The 24,345-nt window shown below is 42.9% G+C and overlaps 1 protein-coding gene across 1 annotated transcript in view; it reads left to right on the plus strand.

Annotated features, from left to right (window-relative positions):
• Positions 1–24,345, plus strand: part of LOC126387853 (polypeptide N-acetylgalactosaminyltransferase 10-like) — a 125,268-nt gene that overhangs the window by 17,554 nt on the left and 83,369 nt on the right. The window contains exon 2 of the mRNA XM_050040577.1: positions 23,348–23,450. Coding sequence (XP_049896534.1) covers positions 23,348–23,450 — 103 coding nt within the window. The remainder of the gene's footprint in view (positions 1–23,347; positions 23,451–24,345) is intronic.

Here is a 24,345-nt window from a genome sequence, read left to right on the forward strand (position 1 = left end):
GGCCCTGTCAGCATGCATAATTAGGCTGCAGTTGTCTGGGTGCGTTAAGGTGAAGTGGCTGGTCTTGTCATACAAAGTTTGATGGAGTGTCAACTGGACAATATGGAGATATTTGCATCTTGAAAGCCGGACTACAAATGTGGATAGACAGGGAGAAACACACGCAAGCCTAAGACGTGGTAAGATACGATATTCCTCACTATATGAAGTGACTAACAACAAGATCTGTATAATGGGTTGTAAAGAAATTTGTCAGTTTTTATTTTGTAGACGATCTGGATTTATAGCATGATGGGATGACAGCACAATGATGTGTGTGGTCCTGCGCTTTCATGTGAATGGGATGACAGCACAATGATGTGTGTGGTCCTGCGCTTTCATGTGATTTGCGTGGCATTTCTGTGCGAGCCTGCATTCGTGAGTAATCCATCCAACAGTAATGTGTGTGCAAAGCTGTATGAAAGCTCTGTTATACATCACTTTATTGTAACTTTATTAATTTTTTTCGCTGTGAAAACACTGGATTACTGACAAGTGCTTGGCCTTGTCAGAAAGCTACAGTTCTGCCATTTCACGTGATATGCGTGGCTTCTCGCTATGACGCACGGTCGCGGAGAAAATCCACAGAGAAGAACAGGTGTGAATTTGGACGCACTGTGCGTCGTTCGGGCCCATAGTCTAAACTTCTCAGTTTCAACATTTTATTGATAACATTTAGGAACAGTGCTGCACGTTAACTTTTGTCAGCACATTTTTTTTGTTGCCATTGTTGCTGAGTCTGAGGTGCGAGTCATGCACTCTCGCTCCGCCTCCACCTCAGGTACCGAAATTTGGCACAGATTAATTTTAAGTGAATCGGTACTCGGTAGTACCGACGTGAATCGGTACCAAGTACAAAAAGTACAGAGTTTCGGTACCCAACCCTACCCAGTAGCGCAAAGTTGATAGGGCTTCAACGTCAAGTGAATGTCCTCATATTAATTTCCAGGAGTGACAACCAGGTTTCATTTGTTTCCACTTTCTCATTCAAAATGGAAGCCCAGTTCTTTTCTACAACCATTCGGCTAAAACTAAATGGAGAAAAAGTTGATCACTGCAGTCAAATCTCAGCCACATAACCTTAATGAGCTACGGGGACAAGGTGCACAGCAGCACATTGTACTGGGAATGAACTAGTGCAGTTGTAACACCAGAAAATAAAAGCCCAATTAAGCAGAGCCTGTATGTGTGATCAGAGGGTGAGAACATTTTTAGACCTTCCTCTTTCGCCATCCTCCCAGCAAAGGGGTGAAGTTGTGCCAGAACCCAACCTGGCTAATCGATAAAGGAAGTAAGCTGATGTCCTAATTGATACAGCACAGGAGCAGTAACTCTGTTAGACCACTTAATGCTGTCAGTATTAAAATACAGCATTATTGGAGGATAAATTTTAGGTTTAACAGCACCAGATCGGTAGCAATGAAACTATTAATGAAGTGGCATCATAAACATTGATTTCTCCATCTGCTATCAACAACAACTGAGAAAATTCATAGAATAAAGAAAAGAAAAAACCTGCTCGTATAAACCCGGGTGCTGCAGCAGGTGCTGTAAATGTTTTCAATGTTGTCTGATTTCCTGCCATAGCTTGATTGCGCAGAACAATCGGTTCTTCTTCGTGTATGGGTATTGTAAAGGTAGTGATGGAGGGTTCAAGCTCTTTGCTCAGCAGCACCTCAGCAGCTGTCACCAGCGTAGTGTTAAGCTTCCTGTAACTTTCCTCACCCACATTCCCACAGCTGCGATCCGAACTACCAAGTTTCCAGAAATAAACCTTTTTTCTGTCTCCATTAGGCTACTGCCGCTCCGCTTCTCTGTGAAGTGTGACGACTTTGTTTCATTTTGACAGGTCATGGTGCAATAGATGTTTCCTATAGTTCAGAGAGCTTCAGAGGAAGAGTTTGAACTGAGGCAGTCGGTCTCGTTTTCTAGGCTTAAAGCACTTTTCAGCAATCAGACTGCAGCCACACCAGCACTTCTGAACAGCTGTTTGAAGATTGACGTGCTGTCTCCAGAAGAAATTGCTGCATTTTTTGCTCCGCTAGACCGTGGCCTTCCTTACTGAGCTACTTGTAGGAACAGCAGGTGATGTCACTGTTAGCATTTAAAGGGCTTTGATCATTTCAGACACACACACACGCCACCCCCCCCCACCTGTCTTCATCTTGGATCATAATCAGGGGAAATTTTCTTTTTCCCCTTCCGTCTTGTAAAATATTTTCTTTGGCATTGATTAGGGATGTAAAATGATGCGTGAAAAGACAAGCTGTGGGTGGGAAGAAGGTAAATGAAACAAGTTATAAATGTTGGGATCTTTTTTCCCAAGCTTAGGGAATGGCTGAGGTGGTAGCTGATGCAATGAAGGAACAGTCAAGCTTAATGTCAACACTGCTGACACTCAACTGCTGGTTTGCTGACTGCATTGGATGGAGTATTACAGTTTTTTTTTCTTTCTTAGCAGAGTTGCACTGGATAAGCTGTAACTGGATAGCAAGACAGAACACCATGGTACCCAGTTTACATCAACTTTTGTTTGTTTTGCATAATCTTTCCTCCTCCTCCTCCTCCTCAGTTGAGCAAAACTCATCCACAACCCGAAGTCACCTGCTGCCAGTTCCAGACATTCAATCTCTGATGCCATCAATCCTACTATCAGTATACTTCAGCGGTGCACTGTAATGCTATCCGACTGAGTTGTTCCTTGATTGCTTTTTCTAAGTCAGCACATACCGAGCAGAGTGGACAGTGGACCCAGACACACCTTAAATAAACAGAGTAAAATGCATTGCTACACGTGGTCCTGGAAGCTTGGTGATGGAGTAGCAATGTGTGGGTGTTGCAGTGGCTAATATTTGCTTGTTGCTAGCTACTGTGAGTGGTCATGAGGTCAGCTGATTAAGTAGCAACACTGGCTGCGAAGAAAGATGTTTTTTTTCTTACTTGGCACCATGGCCTTAAAGGGATAGTGCACCCAAAAATGAAAATTCAGCCCTTATCTACTCACCCATATGCCGAGGGAGGCTCAGGTGACATCCTCACAACCTCACATCCCTTGCGGAGATCAGCGGGCGGAGCGGATAGCACACCTAATGGCAGACGGCGCCCCAGACTAACATCCAAGAACACAAAAGTGAAACCACAAAGTATCTCCATACTGCTCATCCGTAGTGATCCAAGTGTGCTGCAGCCGCGACATAAAAAATTGTTTTGAAAAACGTCATATGAACTCTGTTTTTAGCCTCACTGTAGCCTGTAGCTCTGACCTCACTGTAGCCTGTAGCTCTGACTGCTTCTCTGTGCTCCGCGTTCACGTGTGCGCGCCTGCGAGAGACCAGCGAAAGCAGGAGCTTTGCTCACCCGTGTTTACATCACGTGACACGTGCACCGCAGGGGGAGACAACAGTAACCACAGAGCTAAAAGATAATTTGCACTATGGTCTTTTAGCAAAGGACAGCCCAACATGTCTGAAGACTTTGAAATTGAGGAAGAACAGCATTTCTTTGTTGAGCCGTATTTCTTTGAGCCCGAGTATACGCACGGAACTCAGGCTACTGGACGAAGCAGCCGCCGCAGCTCATGAGCCTAACCCTCAGCCAGCCGCAGAATACTGGAGTCGAGCACAGGAAACCTGGTGGTGTAGTTGTCTCAAATGCAAAGCAATGCCAATGGATGAGGAAAGTCTTTGCTGCTCAGACTGGGAATTGGCGATGCCTGCACTTGAGAATCTGGACATCAGTACTGACGAGACTGCTGCTCTTCAGAGACCGTGCATCACCGATCACCTTGAGCGCGCACATGTGAGCGCGGAGCACAGAGAAGCAGTCAGAGCTACAGGCTACAGTGAGGCTAAAAACAGAGTTCATATGACGTTTTTCGAAACAACTTTTTATGTCGGGGCTGCAGCACACTTGGATCACTACGGATGAGCAGTATGGAGATACTTTGTGGATTAAATTTTGTGTCTTGGACGTTAGTCTGGGGCGCCGTCTGCCATTAGGTGTGCTGCCCATTCCCCCCGTCGATCTCCGCAAGGGATGTGAGGACTCTAAAACTTCACCAGGGCCTCCGTCGGCGTATAGGTGAGTAGATAATGGCTGAATTTTAATTTTTGGGTGCAATATCCCTTTAAACTGTTTAACCCATTGGTATTTCTTTTATTTATTAGATGTGTTGTTAGTGCCCTTTTAGTATGCTGTGTCAAATGCTTGCTGCCACCAACTTAATAAAGTCATTTCTAACAACTTTTGTTATAGCATCACATCACAGTCAATGACTAAAGAAATATCCTTGTACTTAGCTAATCAGCAAGCTGTGTGGCAAACCTAATTGTTTAGTGAGCTACCAAGCATGCAGATGAGTGACATGCTAGCTGGCTTGCAAACCAAAATAGCTTGGTTCCTTGCTAGGGATAAACAATCAAGGGAATGTAGTTGAGCCATCAACTATGCCAGCATAATTACAATACCACGGTCGTGAGCCAACATCGGCTTAAGCTCATCCATCACCACTGCATTGTTAATAAGCTGATAAAACAAATGAATTGAAAACTGCGCCACTTTGGCTCCGTAGCAGCTGCCTGTTTGGTCTACAGTCACCACTCTGTAGCCTCGCTAAATGTCCCACCCACTGGGTTAACTGCCAAACCACAGGGATACATTGCCTTTTCACGGCGGTAAGAAAAAGTCTGTGTCATCACAGCCCCACAGTTCACTCATATTTCAGGTTGGATAGAAAAACCATACCACATCTACTGTATTTGGAGAACTTGTTGTTTTGTGTGGTAGGGTCTCGTACAGTTCAACCATGGGGCAGGGCAAACATGTTCTCCATTTTGAAATATCCACTGTGATGTCTCTCTACAAGACAGTTTGTTATAATTCACGTCATGGTTCACCCAAGCTGATCTGGCATAGATTTAGTAAGGGAATCCATTTGAATATTGGTATGAAATTTCCAGACATTGGAATGCTGATATGGTGGACAAAATAACAGAAACAGCTTGCTACAGTGGATTGCAAATGTTTGGGCACCCTTGAACTGAAAATGAACTGATTTTCAAAAGGCAAAAAGTTAAAGATGAAACATTACTTCAATATTTTAAGCTTATGTTTTAATTTTAGTCTCTTACAGTTTCAAAATAACAAAAAAGGAAACAGGCCCGAAGCAAAGGTTGGGGCACCCTGCCTGGTTGGTACTTGGTAGAGCCCCCTTTGGCAAGTAGGCTATCAAAGCTTCTAAACACTTTTGTATCCAGCGACCAGAGAAGAGTCTTTCACCCATTCTTCATTTCAAAGGCTTCTAGTTCTGGGAGATTCTTGGCCTGCCTTGCGTGCACTGCTCTTTTGAGGTCTATCCACAGATTTTTAATGATGTTTAGGTCGGGGGTCTGTGACGGCCATGGCAAAACCTTCAGCTTGCGCCTCTTGAGGTAGTCCATTGTGGATTTTGAAGTGTGTTTCGGATCATTGTCCTGTTGCATCCTCTCTTTATCTCTAGCTCTTTTAAGGACGGTGTGATGTTTGCTTCCAGAATTTGCTGGAATTTAGGTGAATCGATTTTTCCTTCTACCTGTGAAATGTTCCCTGTGTCACTGGCTGCAACACAAGCCTAAAGCATTATTGATCCACCCCCATGTCTAACAGTTGGACAGGTGTTCTTTTCATGAAATTCTGCACCATTTTTTTCTCCAAACTACATTTGCTCCTTGTATCCAAAATGTTCTTTTTTAACTTTATCAGTCCACAGGACTTGTTTCCAAAAAGCATCAGGCTTGGTTAGATGTTTGTTTTCAAACTTCTGATGCTAAAGTTTGTGGGGAGGGCACAGGAAAGAATTTCCTCTGATGACTCTTCCATGAAGGTCATATTTGTACAGGTGTCACTGCAGAGAGTCTTCTGAATCTTTCTGCAGGTCTTTTGCAGTCAGACGGGAGTTTTGATTTGCCTTTCAAACAATCCTACGAGGAGCTCTCCTAGAAAGTTTTCTTGTTCTTCCAGACCTTAACTTGACCCTCACAGTTCCTATTAACTGCTATTTCTCAATTCCATTGCAAACTAAGGAAACAGCTACCTGAGAATGCATTGCTGTCTTTTCATAGCCTTGTCCTGCTTTGTGGGCATCAATTATTCTAGTTTTCAGAGTGCTAGGCAGCTGTTTAGAGGAGCCCATGGCTGCTGATTGATGAAAGGTTTCAGGAGTCACATTCTTTAAAACGCTTTGAATTTTCATCACCTGGCCTTTCCTAATTATGGTTGTGAACAAGCCACAGCACTAACAAGCTAATGATGGTCTAAGACCCTGTTAAAAGTTTTCTGAGAAGCCAAATGTTTTGTGGTGCACAGACTTCTGCACGGTGCTCCTTTGCACTCTAAAATTGTACAAAACAAAAACGATTCACTTATATTGCTTAAAATGTTGAAAAGCATGTTTCATCTTTCACATCATGCCTTTTGGAGATCAACTCATCTTCTACTTAATTAACTATGCCACTGTATAGACCTGCAGTAAATACTTTAGTGAGTTCTGTTGAGTCTGATTCAACTCAATGTCCTGAAAATGTTTTTCTTACCTACTTTGCATCATGCTTGTGCATGATACAGGAAGTGACTTCTATCTTTATACTGTCATTAAATGTCATATATTACTTTAAGAACTAATTTAGAAATGGTGGATGTCGACCTTCTAGGAAATGTGAGACACTCACTTCTAATTGGTGACTCACTTCTGTAGCTGCTTGTGGAAATATGATTTGCAGTAGTTGCTTTCAACCACCGATTAAGCTCATGACGAACACATCACGCTGAGGGAAAAATAACTCACATCCTTAGCTGCTGTAAAATTCTACCATGCTGCCACTGGAGAGACTCAAGATGTCTCAAGATGTCACCAAAGTTTCAAATTGTACTGGCAGCAGTTTAAACTTCTAAAATAGTCAAAAAGAAAATCCACAAAAGATTAAATTTCAATGGCGTAAAAAGAGTCCATTCACATCAAGGCGTTTCCCTTTGGGAAGAGGGTCAAAGAGGGTCATTGTGTGTTTTCAGACCTTTGCACTGCATGTGGGTGTGGTGAATGTTTGAGGAGGCAAAGAGGAGCTCTCAGTGAATTTTGAGGTCGTGCACACAGTTTTATCATTTGCTCCCTTTTGAGCTGTTGAGCTGCCGTATCACACTATTACTGAAAAGCTGAGCACACTTTGTCTCCCTTCTCTGTAAAACTGTGTCATGCCCTTCTTGGACAAACCAAATGTTTTGGAGTTGGTGGCACAGGATCCTGTTTAACCTTTTGTAAATGTTAATTGTTCTTCAAGGCTCTGGAGTACAGAGACTACCCTGCAGATGTAATAGGCGTACTATCTGATTGCACTAAACGTCTGACCATGTTTCTTAAAATGGCAGTTCACATGAATTATTATTGGAAACTGGAACTACTTTATATTGAAGAGACTAGTTCCAGACAAAACGCTCCACTGCGTTGTCTTTGGCTAACCCAGTTTAAGCAGGGCAATTGATTAATCTAGAGATAATTGTTTTAACGAATAATCCAAGTGCTTATTTTGAGTTCTGTTAAAAAGACAAAGGCACACAAATCATGTCCTAAATAAAGCCCCTGAGATGTGGTTGAAAGCTCTGAAAGGTAGGGGTGTAACAATACATCAATCTGCATTGATACATCGATTAAGTGATCAACGATTCAATATCATAATGTAAAGTGAAAACATGAATATTAGGGCTGCCCCCTGAAAGTTGAAGATTCAAATCATTAGTTGGAAACTTTGCAGTTGACTGAGACTCTTCGAGTCCATTAGTTGTAGGAAAAAAATCTCTGATTTTTTCACAACAAATCCGATTCACAATTTAAATCGATTTTCCCCCTCTACTTAAAATCAATTTTCAGAAAAATATTTGCGCCCTGGTAGCATGTACCTGGGCTCCAAAACTTTCAGGTCTATACCCTGTCCTTTTATTAAACTAACTAAAGAGCCTTATGTTACACAACGGCATGTCAGTTCTGTCTCTACACGGTGCACGTTTACAATCCTCCTCTGCTCAGTGTCGCGCACGGCGGAGTTCGGCCCCGATGTGCACACACACAGACACGTGTGCGCGCACACACACGTGCACACACACACAGACACAGGTGAGCACACTAGAGCACGGCTCGGGACGCATTTTCCCGAGTCCGAGATAATTATAACCAAGCCTGGCCTGAACCTGCAGCACGGCACCGAACACACACGTCTATGGAGAGGAGCCTGTGTTGTGTTCAGGTGTTGTCACGTAAATAACAACTACGGGAACTACTGAACTGAACTACGTGAGCCCAGCAAGGACGTTGGTGGCGGATGTTAAAGAGAAACTCCATTTTCATTAAAACAAATCGACCTAAACTACAAATTCGAATTAATCGATTTATCGCCCAGCCCTAAGTTGTTGTGCATGTACTTCTGGGGACGTTTCGGCCCCAAGGTTTAGCTTCAGAATGAGTGTTCCTCTTTTTCATGCAGCTGTCCAGTACAGGCATCTGTGGACTCAGACCCAGCTGCTAGGAGGAAGAGAGGCCTTTAACTCAATCAGGCTCCAAGATAACGTTATCCTCTGCTTACTGCTTAGAAGTGGTGAACTTACCGCTAACTGCAACTTAATACGACTGTGGCTGGCTTTGATGTCTTGGGTGGGCAAAAAATGTTGTTACACATTTTCGATCCATTGTTAGCGAAGTTAGCATGCATTTTCCTGGAAGGCTATTTCGGCTTGTTGACTATTACGTGAATGTCACTGTCACTTGCCAAACTGTGTTCAAACTCAGAACAAAGAGTTGAATATTTGTTTTGAACAGCCAGATGTTGAGTTGGGTACAGCCCTAATTGACATATATTGTCATCTTTAGCAAACACCTCTATTTTGAAATTTCCATGGCACATCTCTGTCACCATTTCCATCTCTGCACACCTCCTTCCCAAACATTTAAACAGTGTTAGTGCCAGGCAGACAGTGGCAAACAGCCAATGAGGATGTTTACTCATATCGTCTCATATCGATTGCAGGCCCCTGAATGGAATCGGATCGAAGTTGTATTGTTGAAACCTTGGTGAAATGAACAAATATCGTATCATTGTCTGAAGAATTGTTATAATATTATATCAGAATGAAATTTGTGATGTACACCCCTACTGAAAGGCTAGACCGTTGAGCTTCCATTAGCCTGTTTTATAGAACACCAAAAACAAACCTCTACCAAACGCACCTACTGAATTGGGGAACCAGCAGAAATCTCACAGACAGCAAAACCTCAACGAATAAAAACAATCTGCGTCGTTAGAGACTAACACAAATAAGTGTGAGCATATGAATGGCCCTTTTAAGAGATGCAGCTACTTTTCATATTTTCATCTTTAATCTAATGAGTCATTTCTGCTTCTATTGTTGGGTCGCTTTGCTGCTCAGGTGAACTGGTGCCTGCCATTAATCTCTGTACCCAGCATTGATGTGAGGCAGCGGGCTGAAACAAGTTGGGAGATTTACAGCATGTTATTTCATTATGACGCAGCCACCGAATCAGGGTCTTTCTGACAGTTTTCAAAGCGTTGCCTCTGCCCACTTTGTTTCACATTATGCTCTCATATTGGACTGCTGTCTGTTGAACCACGAGCCATCATCCTGTGGCGTGATTGCCCCTTACTGACAAATGTTGATAATTGTCTTCCAGTGGAGCTGTAAAAGCTCTCCCCGCTGAGCTCATTGATTCGCTCTCCCTAACCAGTGGTGGGAAGGAGCAGCGTGCCTCTGGCTCTCTGGCTCACCGCGACACGGTAAAGTTTGGCGCAGCAGGATGAGGCAGCCGTAGGGAGATGTATGGAGGGATGCTAGCAGGATTAGGGCCACTGAGATAACTGATTTGCTGATCATTATGTAAGCCACATCTGTCCTCTGTCCCCTCGGTGGCTCCCGGCCTCCCACGCTGAATGCAGCCAAACCCAGCAGCATCATGAAGAGACAAGGCTCTGAGTTCTGCTTGCAGAGAGGAAGCCAGGGGAAGGGGTGAGGGGGTAAGGGAGGAGGAGGAGGATGGTGGTGAACACACTCCTGGCTGCTAGTTGCAAAAACACAGAGCAGATGATGGGGGTAACTGGGGAAAATGGTGTTCATATGATGACAGAATGGGTGACCAGCCAAGTGCTTTCAATTCCAGTACAAAAGCCTACAGACAGAGACAGTAAATCGCATTTTCCTTGGACTAGGCCTGTAAGCTGCAACACAATCATTTTCTGCATTGATTAGTTTTATTTTTTCAATTATCACTTATAATTTGTCAGAAATGAGGCAAAACATCTGTTGCATATCTTTCCGTTGTGGAAGAATCTCTCCTTTTGCTTATAATCATCTCTCAGTGGAGACATTTTTGCCTTGTCTCTCTTGACCTCTCCACAAGGACAGTGATGTGCAGCGTTACAGAACAACGTCCCTGGAGGAATTACGCTTCACGGTCAAGGATGCAACAGCAGGTCACATTGTTTTTATCAATGTACCTAGACCCCACGCTAGCTTCAAGGACAGTCTCCTGTTGTGCATTAGGTCCAGGGACCATAGGACGATAGGAGAGGTTTGACATCCAGCTCGGATGAGACAAAAGTAGCCCCTAAAGCTGGCAGCACCACAGCTAAGCACTTAATGGCCACCGTACAGTATTTCCCTGCTTCCTCCCTCTCAGACATGATAATAAGGAGCTTATTTGAACAGCACTTTGCTCAGATGGGTCTGGACGAGAGCCAGAGGAAGCTGTGATCATGGCAGCAGTAACACAGCTGTAAATTATCACAGAAGCTCCTCACACATCCATCACACCATGTCTCCTGTTAAAATTCTTTTTATTTTTACTTGAATTGCATGGTGTGGCACCTTCAGCAGGTTAACATGTGCTCTGTCATACACATCTGTCCAAGTCCCATGTTTGGCACTACTGTAATCCTCTGGGATGCCACGTAGGATGAGGGATTATTGTTTCTCCTCTTTAAATAGATGCATAATACTTAAAACTTAACTGTGTGGTGAAGCGTTAGACTATTATAAATATGCTGCTGAACTAAATCCCCGAAAACATTTAATAGAGTGGTGACTTTTGTTTGGCAGCAGATGTGTAGGTATGGCAAGGACTTACTGTTTACATTGATGGCAGTTGAGATAAACACTGACTCACTGATTTTCTGCAGAATAAACATCCTGCAAGGGGTGAAACCATTTGCACAACATGAAAGTCTCAAAATTGCCAGTATTTTTGCGTCTGTGTCAGGCATCCAAGAATTAAGCACAGTTCTGCGCCTGCAGAAGGCAGAGAAGCAGCCATCTGTCATGGCCTTTGTCCAGTCCTCTGCCTGGTATCTCTGGTCGCAGCAGAGCTGTGGATAATGACTCCTGTTGGGAGATGAGACGCTGTGTGGCAGCTCTGCCGGGCTCCTCGTCCAGGGAGGTCTCGGTGCCTCAATATCCGCCTGGAGATCCTCAACTTCAGCAGCAAAGAGCAGCGGCGCTGGAGTCCATGGGGGGGCAGAGATTTGGAATAGATCTACAGTCAAAACTCCCAATTGGCTTTTCTCTAACTCAATATTTCTCCGAGGGATAAGAAAACACCAAACAACAGAATGGGTTCAGCAATGCAGTCACTGCCTGTGGCTGTTTTTCTTAATCGTGTCAAAAGGTTTTTTTTCTGGAATATATTTTTCCTTTTTCTTTCCTTTGCCCTTTGACTAACATTTTGCTGCTTATTTTGTTTTCCTCTGTGTTTTCACTAGTTCTCACTGTCTGAATGATCACACCTCCAGGATGGTTTTATCTGAAAACAAATTACTTTCTTTGCCCGCTTTCAGTTGGACTTCTTTGTCGGAGGGATAGGGATAGTATCGGAGAAAAGCCAAAATTTTGGGGAATGATGCATGCCCACTGCTGTGTAGCATTTTCAAAGCTACAGTAACTCATGACACCAAAGATGACCATTTGCCAGCAAACCACTTTGCAAGAGAAATGATTCATTTTAGTTTCACAGTTGGATCAACAGCTCGTTGGATCTGTTACTGGTGTGGTGGTGGAGGTGTAGGCTGGTGTGTACCGTGGTATTCAGTGTACTATTTTTAGAAAGCGAGGATTGGTAGCTTATGTTTCTGTGTGATGAGCCAGGGCAAATTGACTTGTCTGTCGAGGAGAGGAAGAGGAGGAGCAGAGGGTGAGGCAGAATAGGACCGACAGGTAATTGTGTCTCTGGGGGGGTCGAGGTGGATCGGCCTGTGATCTGACAGAACAGGATGGGCAGAAAAAAAAGAAAAGAAAAGCTTCCTCTTCTCACTCCGAGCTTCTATCGACTCTCAGCAAGAGGAGAGGAAACACAAAAGGGAAGTTTCGACCTAAGGTGGTCTGATTCATCTTCCCTGGAGAATGAATGGGTAACTCTGTTCTTATCAGACACACTGCATTGCTGGTAATACCAGCGCTTCCACTACGCCCAAGGCAGTCCAGAGGTCTCGCAGCAAGAAGAATAAGGGTTTATCTTCTTTTTGTTTGCCACGTAAGGAAATGCAGCACTGCATGAAATTCAAGCAGTTTTCCCACAATGGAATCTTTTCCATGAAACCCTAAATGCATTTTACACACTTTTTCCTGCCTTTAGACTCCAGGAATACAGTTCCACTTTTGATTCCCAAAATGGCCTTCCTCCTGAGGAAGTACATTGTGATGGCCCAGACACATGCCCCAAGACTACATCATTACATGTACAACATTTATTATTAAGACTTAGTGAGCACTGGTTGTTGCCAGTATCACTACGGAATTTTTCTGTGCCGTTTCAATGTGATGATGTTCTAAAGCAGGCAGATAATCAGAAAACATTCCTCAGATTATCACTAACTGGGAGACAGGCTTCTAGAGTTTCTGCTGTTTTCAGTCTGTCCTTGCACCTCTGAGCATCTCTTTTGTAGCATTCTCAAAAATCACAGTTTGGAAATGATAAATACCTCACAACACCACAATTACTGTGTTATTGTATTGTCGAGTGCAAAAATTTAATCTCACTCAGAGCTGTCACTTTTTAATCTGTTTCCAGTCTGTGTCATCCTAAATGAACACTTCACAGTTGTTCAAATCAAAATAATAGTCAGGTGCCCATATGAACACTGAAACAGGTTGCAGTAGAATTTTCTCTCGTTCGAAAGATCCCTTCCCATTGTGCTTCCAGTGTAAGTGATGGTGAACAAAATTCAGAGTCCTCTTCAGTGTAAGCAGAGCTAACATGAGGCTTCGGTTAGTTACCGAAGGTTCCGTCTTTGCGTCCGTCCAGCACAGCAAGGAAACGGTGTCTGTGGAAACTGAGGAAGTTTTATATAAAAGGTTGATGATGTGTGATGATGAAGCTTCATTTAATGTAGCATATTGCTGCTCTAGTTAGGAAGCTTAAAGTGAAGTGCAAATGCAAAGTCACTTACTCATCACTGAATTCTTTATGCTTTGGTGGGTTGGACGTCATTGACCACTCACAGACAACAGCACTGGTATATTTTTATCTACAAAGCAATACTGGGCAAACTTACGGCTTACCTCTGCACCCATCTGTGTGTCAGCTCTGGTAGTTACCAGTTATGCTCCTCCAGGTGGTTGCATTTTAATGTATCCTGGGTTTTAACAGATCTGGGGTAAACTGCATTCTCCTACTCTGCACCTTGGGCGTGGAACAATCTCCAAAAAGATCTAAAATTAGGAACACTTATATCCATTGATGAATTTAAGGCATCATAAAGAATGTGGTGACAGAGACGTGCTTGTTTTTCTTGAGAGGCCACCTTGTTTGAATAGTTGCTGTTTTATTGTGGATTTTTGTGTTAAAAGTTGTATTTGTTGCATTCCAAATGTGCTTTGATTGGCTGCTACCTCCGCCAGGTCTCTATTGTACAAGATTTTCAATCTCAATGGGACTTCCTGGTTAAATAAAAGTTGAATAAAATGAATGAAAAATGTCCATTCTGACAAAACCAAGCTAGCTTCTTTCCTTAAAATGTTCATTTCAAACTGTCAACACACATTGTATCAAAATAAAATGTTAGAATCACGCACATACAGCTGGAGCACTGAGAAAACAAAATGAAAAGCAGTGCCAAACAGCCGAGCTAGCTAGTGCCATAAAGCTTTAGCACTTCTTCTGGCATATCCTACCCACTCAGTAAAGTTACACAGTACAAGAAGAGGCATCTGGGATGTGGAGTGGGAATGAAAGAGGCACCTCTCTCTCTGTTACAAGTCAGTGTGCCATCAAAATGATCTTGATACTGTTATTTTAAGGTAAAAATGTACATAATTTTGCTTTAATACATTTCTTTTTTAATGGAATGAAGACAGTCGATTTTGTCCACCATTCTTTCCATTTGAAGAATATCAGAAAAGGATCTCTTCATAGCCACTAATGAACAGGAGGAATGAGTACAACAAGACCAACTTGAAAACTTTGACCTATTCTTTAATTTATTACCATAAAATCAGGATCATACTTGCTCCCTTGTATTTTCTTTCTCCTGCCTGTGTAGCATTAATGCAGTGAAGAAGGGATGTTGTAAACTTGGCCTTTTAGGCAGTGCTACTCTCCACCCAAACCTAAAATTAACAGACAAACAACAGAAATTGTTTACAGTATGAGAGGATGTTTTGCATACTTGGCCCAACTTGTGGAATTAAAACGTATCATGCAAAACTGCAACCAACAAAAGTTCTAGGAGTGTTCACAGAAGACTGATTAGAGCATCGAGGAAATTAAGAACAATCATAGGTTTGTTTTGTGGTTCCACAGCAGAACAACCTTGTGACATAGTGTATATAGTAGAGCTGCAAGAGGGAAACCACAGTTACCACTGTGTGATGCAGGTGCCCACTTCACACCTCAGGGCTTCATTCAAGCCTAAATGCTGAAAGTGTCAGGCAGCAGGCAAGAAAACTAATTTGTAAATGAAAGGAAGAGGGGAAAAAAATCTATTGTATTACGCTGCAGAGCTCTTATTTTTCTCCTTCCTTTCACCGGCAACTTTAAGGTGATCATTCATGGATGACAGCGACATTACCTCGGCACTGTACCTCTAAAAATGAAAGACCACTCTGACAACATTCTGGCAGCCAGCTAGTATTTGCACCTGATTTTTACCTTAGGTGGCATTGCAACTTTAGCACAGTGGGCCTAAATGCAGCTAAACCAAAGCCAAGGATAGTGTTTTGTTCAGCTTTCTAGCCAGACAGATTTAATAATATTATATAATGAAGAGTGGCAATGAAAGAATAACTGAATAAAGGAAATGAAATAGACAGAAAGATAAAAGTAGACCAGACGCTCTTTAGCTCAGAATCAAAGCAAGCATGCCAATTGGAGGAAGCGTCCTCCTGGCATGTTGGTGCTGTATTACTGCGTAATGTCCCGCAACAGCTGCTGAGAGCCTAAACCCACAGCAGCAGCACCAATCCCACCCTATCTGACCGAACAGCAAACATAATCTGCTGTTGGGCAGATTAACAGAAGACCACAGCAGCATGGAAATGAGGTTGGGCAGCCAGCATTTCAGAGAGGCTCTTCATAATCTGCAAATCCCTCCATCGAGGTCACTAGGGGGAAAACTGATGGACCAATGACTGCCTGCGATTTCAGTGCCCCACATATTGTACTAATTCAGGTGTTGTCCACATTTCAAAACTGAATATGTCGTAACGAGTCAGCAGTGTTGTTCCACTCTGTCCTCCGCAGGGTCACAGATAAATGTCACCTTCTTGTGCGTGAATTTGGAAGCCTAAATCAGTATGTGCTTTGAGGTCTTGACGACACCATAATCCCCTTGTGCACAGTCACTTGCATGATGCATTCAAACTGTTCTCATTCACTCTTAAAATCAAGAAAGATCATGTAAAGCTGGGGTAGGCAGGAATCTGGAAAAGGCAAAAAATAAATGAATAAAAAACCCGGAAAATTTGAAAATACACCCTCTTCTTGCAGCTCTCCTCGGTCTGTCCTAAGCCTCTTCCACAAGACAACCAAGAGCATATGCACACGCTTCATACAGTAACCCTGCATTTCCTATACATTGATTTATTTTAGTTTTGCGCAGCATATTTGCTCAGCCCCCTTTATTCCGCTATTTCTCTTTGTGTTTTGTCAGACCACAAATGAGAATTAGCTAGCTAGTCACCCCACGGTCCCTCTGGGTCACTCCTTGCCATTGTGGATTGCTTCAGCGGGAGTAGAGCAGGCAGCAGCTCCGGAGACGGACAGCCAGTCGGTGTAGCCAGTGGAAGTGCCAGGTCTAATCTGTGTAATGGCAGCAACAGAAAGTTTGCTGATCTGGTGGGGAGTCAGGGCTGTCCTGTCCCCTGGTTTTGGGGTTTTGCACTGGCTGGATTCGGGTTGCTGGGGCCACTGACAGGGGGTCTGTCTCCGGAGCTGCTGCCTGCTCTCCTCCCAGTGTTGTGATCTGTAGCAGCGGTGAATGAGGCAGAGAACACACTGTGATTCAGACTCTAGCTAACTTGAAGCTTCAGCTATGAGCCGGTTAGCAGAAGGCTAAACTATTAGCAACTTCTTAACTCCATCTCTTACACATGTTATTTCGCTTATTGTCGAACTCTCTCTCAGATTCTCTTTTTTAAAAGTCTGTCTTCCTTTTCGTTGGTTACTTTGCAGCACAGGCAGTTGTTGCCAATGTTAGAATTAGCAACTTTCTCAGCACCGAAAGGGACCTGCACCTGCATCTGCATTCGTAGAACAGCCAGTAGGAATGCCCTCTCTCTAAAATGACCTGCAAACAGAAGAGCAGGTGCAGTTCACTTGATTATGCTTGAAGTTTATTATGGGATATTTGTCCAATGACACCAAAAGTAAACTGCTTACTCAAGCTGTAATTACCAGGTGTTGGTGTTTAGGTCATCATTGGTCACTGGTATATTGAGTTACATCATACTGTAGCCACAGTAGATACTTGTTTCTTGTTTCACTTCACCCCACAATCTAATATTAATGAGAAAGAAGCAAACGCTTGTCCTTCTCTCTCTCTACCTCTCCTTTTTTCATTCTTGCCACAGCTGTTTAAGTTACTTTACATATGAACAATCCGTGAATGTCTTCCAGGAGAGACTGTCTGACTGTGCAAAATATTCCCATATTAAACTTATCATGTCCCCGACCCCTCCCCAAGTTGGGGTCTGATTCGGGGATGAGGTTCAGGTTTACTTTAACAGGTCGTGGTCTTTGTAGGAGGAAGCTTTTGAGTTTGGACACTGCACATATCTCATTTGAGGTAGATTAGGCAACTCGCATGTGTCCGTCTCCGTTGTTCACTGACACTCTCAGTCTGTCTTTTCATGAATCCGTGTGCAAACACTGACTGACATGTGGCCTTTTGTCATCAGTTAAATAGACCACTAAAAGGCTACATTAAATTTAATGAGGCTTCACACTGCCAGGTGACACGAGTTACATCCCTGTCCACTCAGCTTTCCTCAAATCTTTCTCATGCTGCTTTCCTACTTTAAGCAGAATATTTGTTACTCTTTAAAGATAGATTTCTGTTTTGCCTTGTCATTTCGGAGACATTTTGGGGCCTGTCAGTTAATGAGAGCATGCTGGTTAGAGACGGCACAGCCTGTGTGGATCGTGGTGTCGTTCCTCCAATGTCCTATCAGTGTGTTTGTGCTGTGTCTTGAATATTAATAGAGCGGAAAAGTGCCCAGAGTGGAATGAGTTTGTGGCTGCATGGAGCCTCAGCTTTCTGATGATGGTGATTAGCAGAGTAGAGGAAGGCAATACTCGGCTGTGTAGTACAGCAGAGAAACAGATGACTGTGTTTGGTGCCGCCTTATTTTCAGCTCAGTTTCAATGCCTCATCTGGGCTGGCGTGTCTGAGTTGGCTATGAATGTGCATTCTTATGAGCTGGCTGAGATAGAGCCGGGTTTGTCTTGTGAATAGCTCTTGCATTACTAACCTGCACCGTCATTAAGCAAATTTAAAGTTGCCCTGTGGAGTTTTTAAAGTAAATAAATGATCCTTTTTCTTTCAACATTACAGCACATCATTGTCTCTAGTTTTTAATTTCTGTATTTACTGATGCAGTTTATTGAAAAATAGAATAGAAATGACAAAAAGTCCAGAGGAAACTTTTCAAGCCACTGCAACCTAATCAACCTCTATACTTCCCATCTGTATGCACAGTATGTTCAAAGCTCTCAGTTCAACTGAAATATAGCTGAACGTGAGGGGTGTGTATGTATGTAACAAAAAGTGCAAGCTGGCACATTGTTGCATGAGTCCTACAGTCAAAATACATCAGGTACGGAAGCAATGCGTCACGTAGGCGGGGCAGAAACAGATGTTTTACCTGCTACACGGACTCTGTCTTTGTGTGATTACTGCCAGCTTCACTGTGTGCATAATTTGTTTTGCCAAGTGTTAAAGAGGTTGGTTATGAAGGGTTTGGAAGTGTAAGTTATATTAACTGGTACTGAATTAATTAACTGGATCATTTTAACTCTAGGATTCATTGACTTGATTAATTTATTTTCACGTGAAATGTAAAGACACCCACTGTACTGTTGCTGTACTGCTTCACATTACCTCTGGCACAATGAGGTATTCATTTCAATACTTTTTGGACCGATTGTACTTGTTTTTTATCCAGTTCTGAGTAGCTTTTGCCTTTTGGTGGGTCTCAGTGCTTAGAGAGAGAAAAAAAAGACCAGCTGGATAAAACTAGAGAAGAGCCATGCGATGCCCGTCCTGGCGAGCGCAGCTCCCGTGGTCAGTGAAGCAGCTTCAGTTGATTATAATGGACATGCTCTGCTGCAGCAGAAGTGTGGCACTGCATCTGTGTGCCCTGTGTTTCGGCCATTAGACCAAGATTCCTCAAGATAGGCCTTTTGAACATTTCCAATATTTCACATAAGATATTGCACTGACTTTAACAAAGAAAAATCTGGTACATCTATCCCATGATTGTTAATCACAATGATTAATGCAAAACTCCTCATGATCTAGATGCATTATACTTCCTTGCATTAAAGTCATTAAAAATTTTTTTATAGCATTGGACAGTGTTGACGGAGGTTTGCGCTTCCCGAGAATCTTGTCCCCTGACTGCTTTCTTATCTGTTGTCTGATCAACAGAGCATCCTGTTTTCAGCCAGTATTTACTGGAAAGATTCATCAGCTTCTACAAATCTAATACTGTGTCCCTTGTGGGACATTGTCCGCACTGATGTGGATATTTTCGACGAAACAATTGCGAGGGCTGAAGTCTTAAGATAGTTGTAGCTCTCATTTGTATTTTTTGCCCCCCTAACAAGCTCTTTATGGACTTAAATGTCTGCCATTGGCTGCTTTATTTCAGAACGTCTGGTTATTATTAACTGTGTTTTTAGCAATGCTACAAGTAGGCCTATGACTCTACGAATGGCAGTGTCTGTTGATCAGTCCACTTCGGCACAGATTGAGTGAAATAGTGAAATGCCAGTAATAGAGGGATTGCTGGTACACACTTTTATGTCCTCCTCAGGATGAGTTGTAATCACTTTGGTGATCCCCGACTTCATTTAACACCATCATGAAGCCAAAATTATGGAATGCATAACTAATGACGCTCCCAAAATGAATATCTAAACAGAAGCATACACTGGTTAGCCGTGTTTAATTTGAGCTTTTGGTATTGTCTTTCAGCCCAACAACATCCACAATTTGTACAAGTCAACTGGCTATTTAGTCCTTTTACTTGTCTTATCCCACTTTTATTACATACAAGCGATTGCATCCCCCATCTGTTCCTCAAGATTATTCTGTCTTTTTCATACCCATCCTCTTCGACTGTCAGTCTCAATTACTTTCTTTAGGTTCAGTACCCGCCCCCGTTCTGCTTCCACAAAACTAAACATGTGCACACATTAGCAGAAAAGTTTTCCTCTCTCCTTGTCTTGTTTTTCAAGGTCTTGTTGAGCAGCAAGAAAAGCCCCAGAGGAATATCATGGCGACGTGCGCTGAAATTTTAATCAGGAGGAAATGGGGCGGCACAATCTCGCTTCTTTTTAGTATAAATTTGCACAGATGGACTCTTGCTGCTTGTCAGGTCCTTGTATGACACACTGAGGGCATCTGCCTGTGACAGAAAGAGGGGAAGGAGAGTGGGAGAGGGGGTGAAGCAGAGAGGTGAGCAGAAGAGGGAAAAAAGAATAGAGGAAGGAATGGAGAGAGACCTGAATGAATTTTAGATTAGGATCCTATACAGCATCTCTGTGTCTAAGCAGAGGCCAGTCAGGAGATGGAATAATAAACAAGCTGAAACACGGTGTTCAAGGTTTTCCCTGTGTCGGGTTCACCCAGGCAGTCTGATATTATGTGGAGGAATGATGGAGAGTTGTGATAAAAGCTTTCATTCCAAGAGAATGAGAAGTCTTTAAAAAATGTAATTTAGACGTTACGGTGTAGAGTGTGGATTTCAGATGTGATCCAATGCAGTCTGTCTATATGTACTACTATATAGTTGTGTTACATAGTATGTATGATGAGATGAGAGTTCCCATAATAGCCATTTTTATCCTATTAGAAAAGCGGCATGGAAACAGCAAAATTCGCGAAAATTCACTCAATTGTGCCAAAACGAGGCGGCACGGTTGGTGGTTAGCACTGTCGCCTCACAGCTAGAGGATCCCTGGTTCGATCCCAGGTGTGGGAGCACTTCTGTGCAGAGTTTGCATGTTCTCCCCATGTCAGCGTGGGTTTTCTCCTGGCTCTCCGGCTTCCTCCCACAGTCCAAAGACATGCAGGTTAACTGGTGACTCTAAATTGTCCGTAGGTGTGAATGTGATGTGAATGGTTGTCTGTCTCTATGTGTCAGCCCTGTGATAGTCTGGCGACCTGTCCAGGGTGAACCCCGCCTCTCGCCCAATGTCAGCTGGGATAGGCTCCAGCCCCCCTGCGACCCTCAAGAGGATAAGCGGTTAGAAAATGGATGGATGGATGGATGCGCCAAAAAGTTTTTTACGCTTGCATAAGGTGGTTTTTGCCTTTGTCAAAAAAGAGTTTTAATAAACGGGATATTGAAATGCCTACGCCAAATAATTAGTAACATATAACTCCTGACTGATCAGTATGTAATGCTGTTGTATTTTACCATATATAAGAATCGTTGCATTCATTTGTCTTCATCTCTGGACAGCATTAGACATGGCCAGTACTAGCTGACATTCATTCATTCATTCCCATTTGACATTGGGTGAGAGGCAGGGTTCACCCTGGACAGGTCACCAGACTATCACAGGGCTGACACATAGAGACAGACAACCATTCACTCACATTCACATCTACGGACAATTTAGAGTCACCAATTAACCTGCATGTCTTTGGACTGTGGGAGGAAGCCAGAGAGCCAGGAGAAAACCCACGCTGACACTGGGAAAACATGAAGACTCTGCACAGAAGGGTCCCCCCCACAAGGACAGTGCTAACCACTTCACCACTGTGCTGCTTTAGCTGACATGAAAGAACAGTTAAAACTTGCGAGATTGCAACAAATTCCTCAAGACCTCTCTCCATATTTGCAAATTATTTTGTTTTGATTTCACAACCTCTTCTTCTTCTACTCAGTTTACCAGTGGAAATAGAGATACACCGATCCAGCTTTTTCAGTTTGGTTCAGTTCAGTTGAAATAGTGTGAAGTACCTCCACACAGCAGATTCTCTCCTTCACTCCATGACGTATGACGTAGCTCGTGTCACAATAGATTTAAAGGGAAAGTATCGCCTCAGGTATAGGTTGCATTTTCCAATACCCAATCCATCAATTTTGATGATATCGGGGCCGATATTCGATCCAGATATCGGATCAGTGCATCCCTACAGTGGAAAAAATCCCATCTTGAGGAGCCTAGTGTATACACTCCAAACCAGTTGATGGAAATCTCTAATTTACATTTCTTTTGTGCGACATTTCACTAAAAATTTGCTTTACAATTTAATGGAAACACAGCTGATGTTCCTGTGTGAACATATTTTTGTCCCCATAACATGATACTACCATTTGCAAACCTTAATTTGACAGTTACCTGAACCTAAGTCAAACCTCAACCTGAAAACCAAAGCCAAAATGTCCTCACTGTCAGGGTCTAACACTTGGTCCTCAAAAAGATTGAAACACAAGATAGTCACACACGTAACTCGAGTCTTCAAACCAGATCTGTGTTTATATACTGTCCAGTTTGTTATTCAGTGTCAGATTCCTCTAAGCTAGCAGTCTGATTAATAATTCACAGTATTTCATGCAGTCAGTGGCGTCATTTGTATTTAAAGTGTTTCACTAATTGCCTCCTCCCATCGAGCTAATTATTTCTCCATTGTTCTGTGATCCTGTAATTCAAGATGCCGAGTCACTGAAAGTCACTCAGTGTGTAGAATGACTAAGTGGAAGAAGAAACAGCCTCTGCCTTTGTATGCTGAACCGCAGCATATCTGTCTGTATGTGTGTGGTTGTGTATATAAGGCCTCCGCGGAGTTGTGCGTCACGGCATTGATATTCTCCTCACAGGATCGTCAAGCATGAAATAGAAGAGCACACTTTCCGTGGATAAACTCTCAGCAGAACGCTGTTGGATAGTGAGAGTCTGATGCTCTGGAGAAATCTCTTCGCTGACACTGATACTGACAGAGTGCCAGGGAAAAACCTTATTGTGTGTGCAGCACTGTGTGTTCTTAAAGGTGCACACTGGTTGCTTTGCAAATCTTAGCTCACTAACAACACATTTTTTTTTACATCTTACATCACTGATGACCATTTGTGAGTGTTTCCTAAAGACACTGTAGGCTAGTGTAGGCAAACACATCTGGTGCTTGAGATTCAGCTGAAAAATAGTGTTGCATTCAGAGCATAATTTGTAGCTAAGCAAATTTCTAATATAGGACATGAGTGCACAAATACACCACTCCACCTCTACAGTCAGTCTGCAGCTTTAACCACATTTTCAGACAGAGTTCTGAGGTTGATGAATAATCTTTACCAAAATCTTTCTTTGACAGGCATCTAATGAAATCTTGATGATGGGAAAAAAGGTGCCTTTTAGATCTACATAATAACTATGAAAATTAACTTGCAGATACTTGAAAATGTCCACCAATAATAAATCCGTCACACTTTACCAGCCCCTTTTGTGACATTTAAGAGTGGATTTTCTCATAAAACAGCTTATGAATCAGGTTTTCTTTTCACAGTGTGTATGACAGCATTCATGACCACCTTTCTACATGCTTATGTGTGTCCACAGGGGGTCAACCGGTTGGGGAAGGACGCTCAGGTGGGGCGCGACGGCGTGCGGAGGAAAGACTGGCACAACTATGACGCAATCAAAAGAGATGCCTCTCGATCTGGTAGGTCCAAACCTCCTCAGAGTCCCTCCTCGTCGACTCTGTCATATAGAGATGTAGAAAGACAACTAGATGACCTATATATTATGTGCGCAGTCTTCACAGTAGTGCAAAAATCCAATATACTGAAGAAAGATTCACACATTTATACACTTGTATCCAGATTAACTGCTCTTCTCACACACACCATCCCATTCTCTGGGCCTTATTGCTCTCCAGCTCTGCAGCAGTGGTGTAAATCTCTGCTTCGAATGCAGTTCTGCTGGCATAAATACAGTTTATATCTGGTACAATCATCACCAACTCAGTTTTATTTTCTGCTCAGGGAAATCAGCTTCTATATAAACAGTGTAAATTAGTTGAAATGGGTTTATCTCTGAAATGAGCCATTAAAGGGGAAAAGTTATTTTGCACACTTGTTACCTTTAGGAGGGAAAGTGGATCATTTCTGCTTAATGAAACATGCATGTTTGTGAATGATGAGGGGTGTTTTGTTCCCTGGGTATCCGAAGGTCCCTGATTCTCCTTTAATAAATCTGCACAAGTTAAAGCTGTGAAAATATGAAACTTCCTTAAGCAGTTCAGCCATTAGAGTTCGTGTTTATTTCATCATGTTTCATCAGAGGGTTTCTTGCTCTTAAAGTCCGAGCTTTGATTTATACAGACCAGGGCTGCAAACAAATCTGTTTAATTAGGTAATTGCTAACTGATTCAACCCACAACAGGACATTGTGTTGTATTCTGTACTCATTATTTTTTCCTGACCTGACATAGTTATTGTTATGGACAGACAGTGTGTAAATGACCATCAGCAGACTGAGCACAGTCAAACAAGGTGCTCACACAGCAGCGCAGCACGGCACTGCACATACAGCGGAGTGAGCCTGTGTTGCGTTCA

This window comes from Epinephelus moara, chromosome 3 (genome assembly GCF_006386435.1).
Source record: "Epinephelus moara isolate mb chromosome 3, YSFRI_EMoa_1.0, whole genome shotgun sequence".
NCBI classification, from domain to species: domain Eukaryota; kingdom Metazoa; phylum Chordata; class Actinopteri; order Perciformes; family Serranidae; genus Epinephelus; species Epinephelus moara.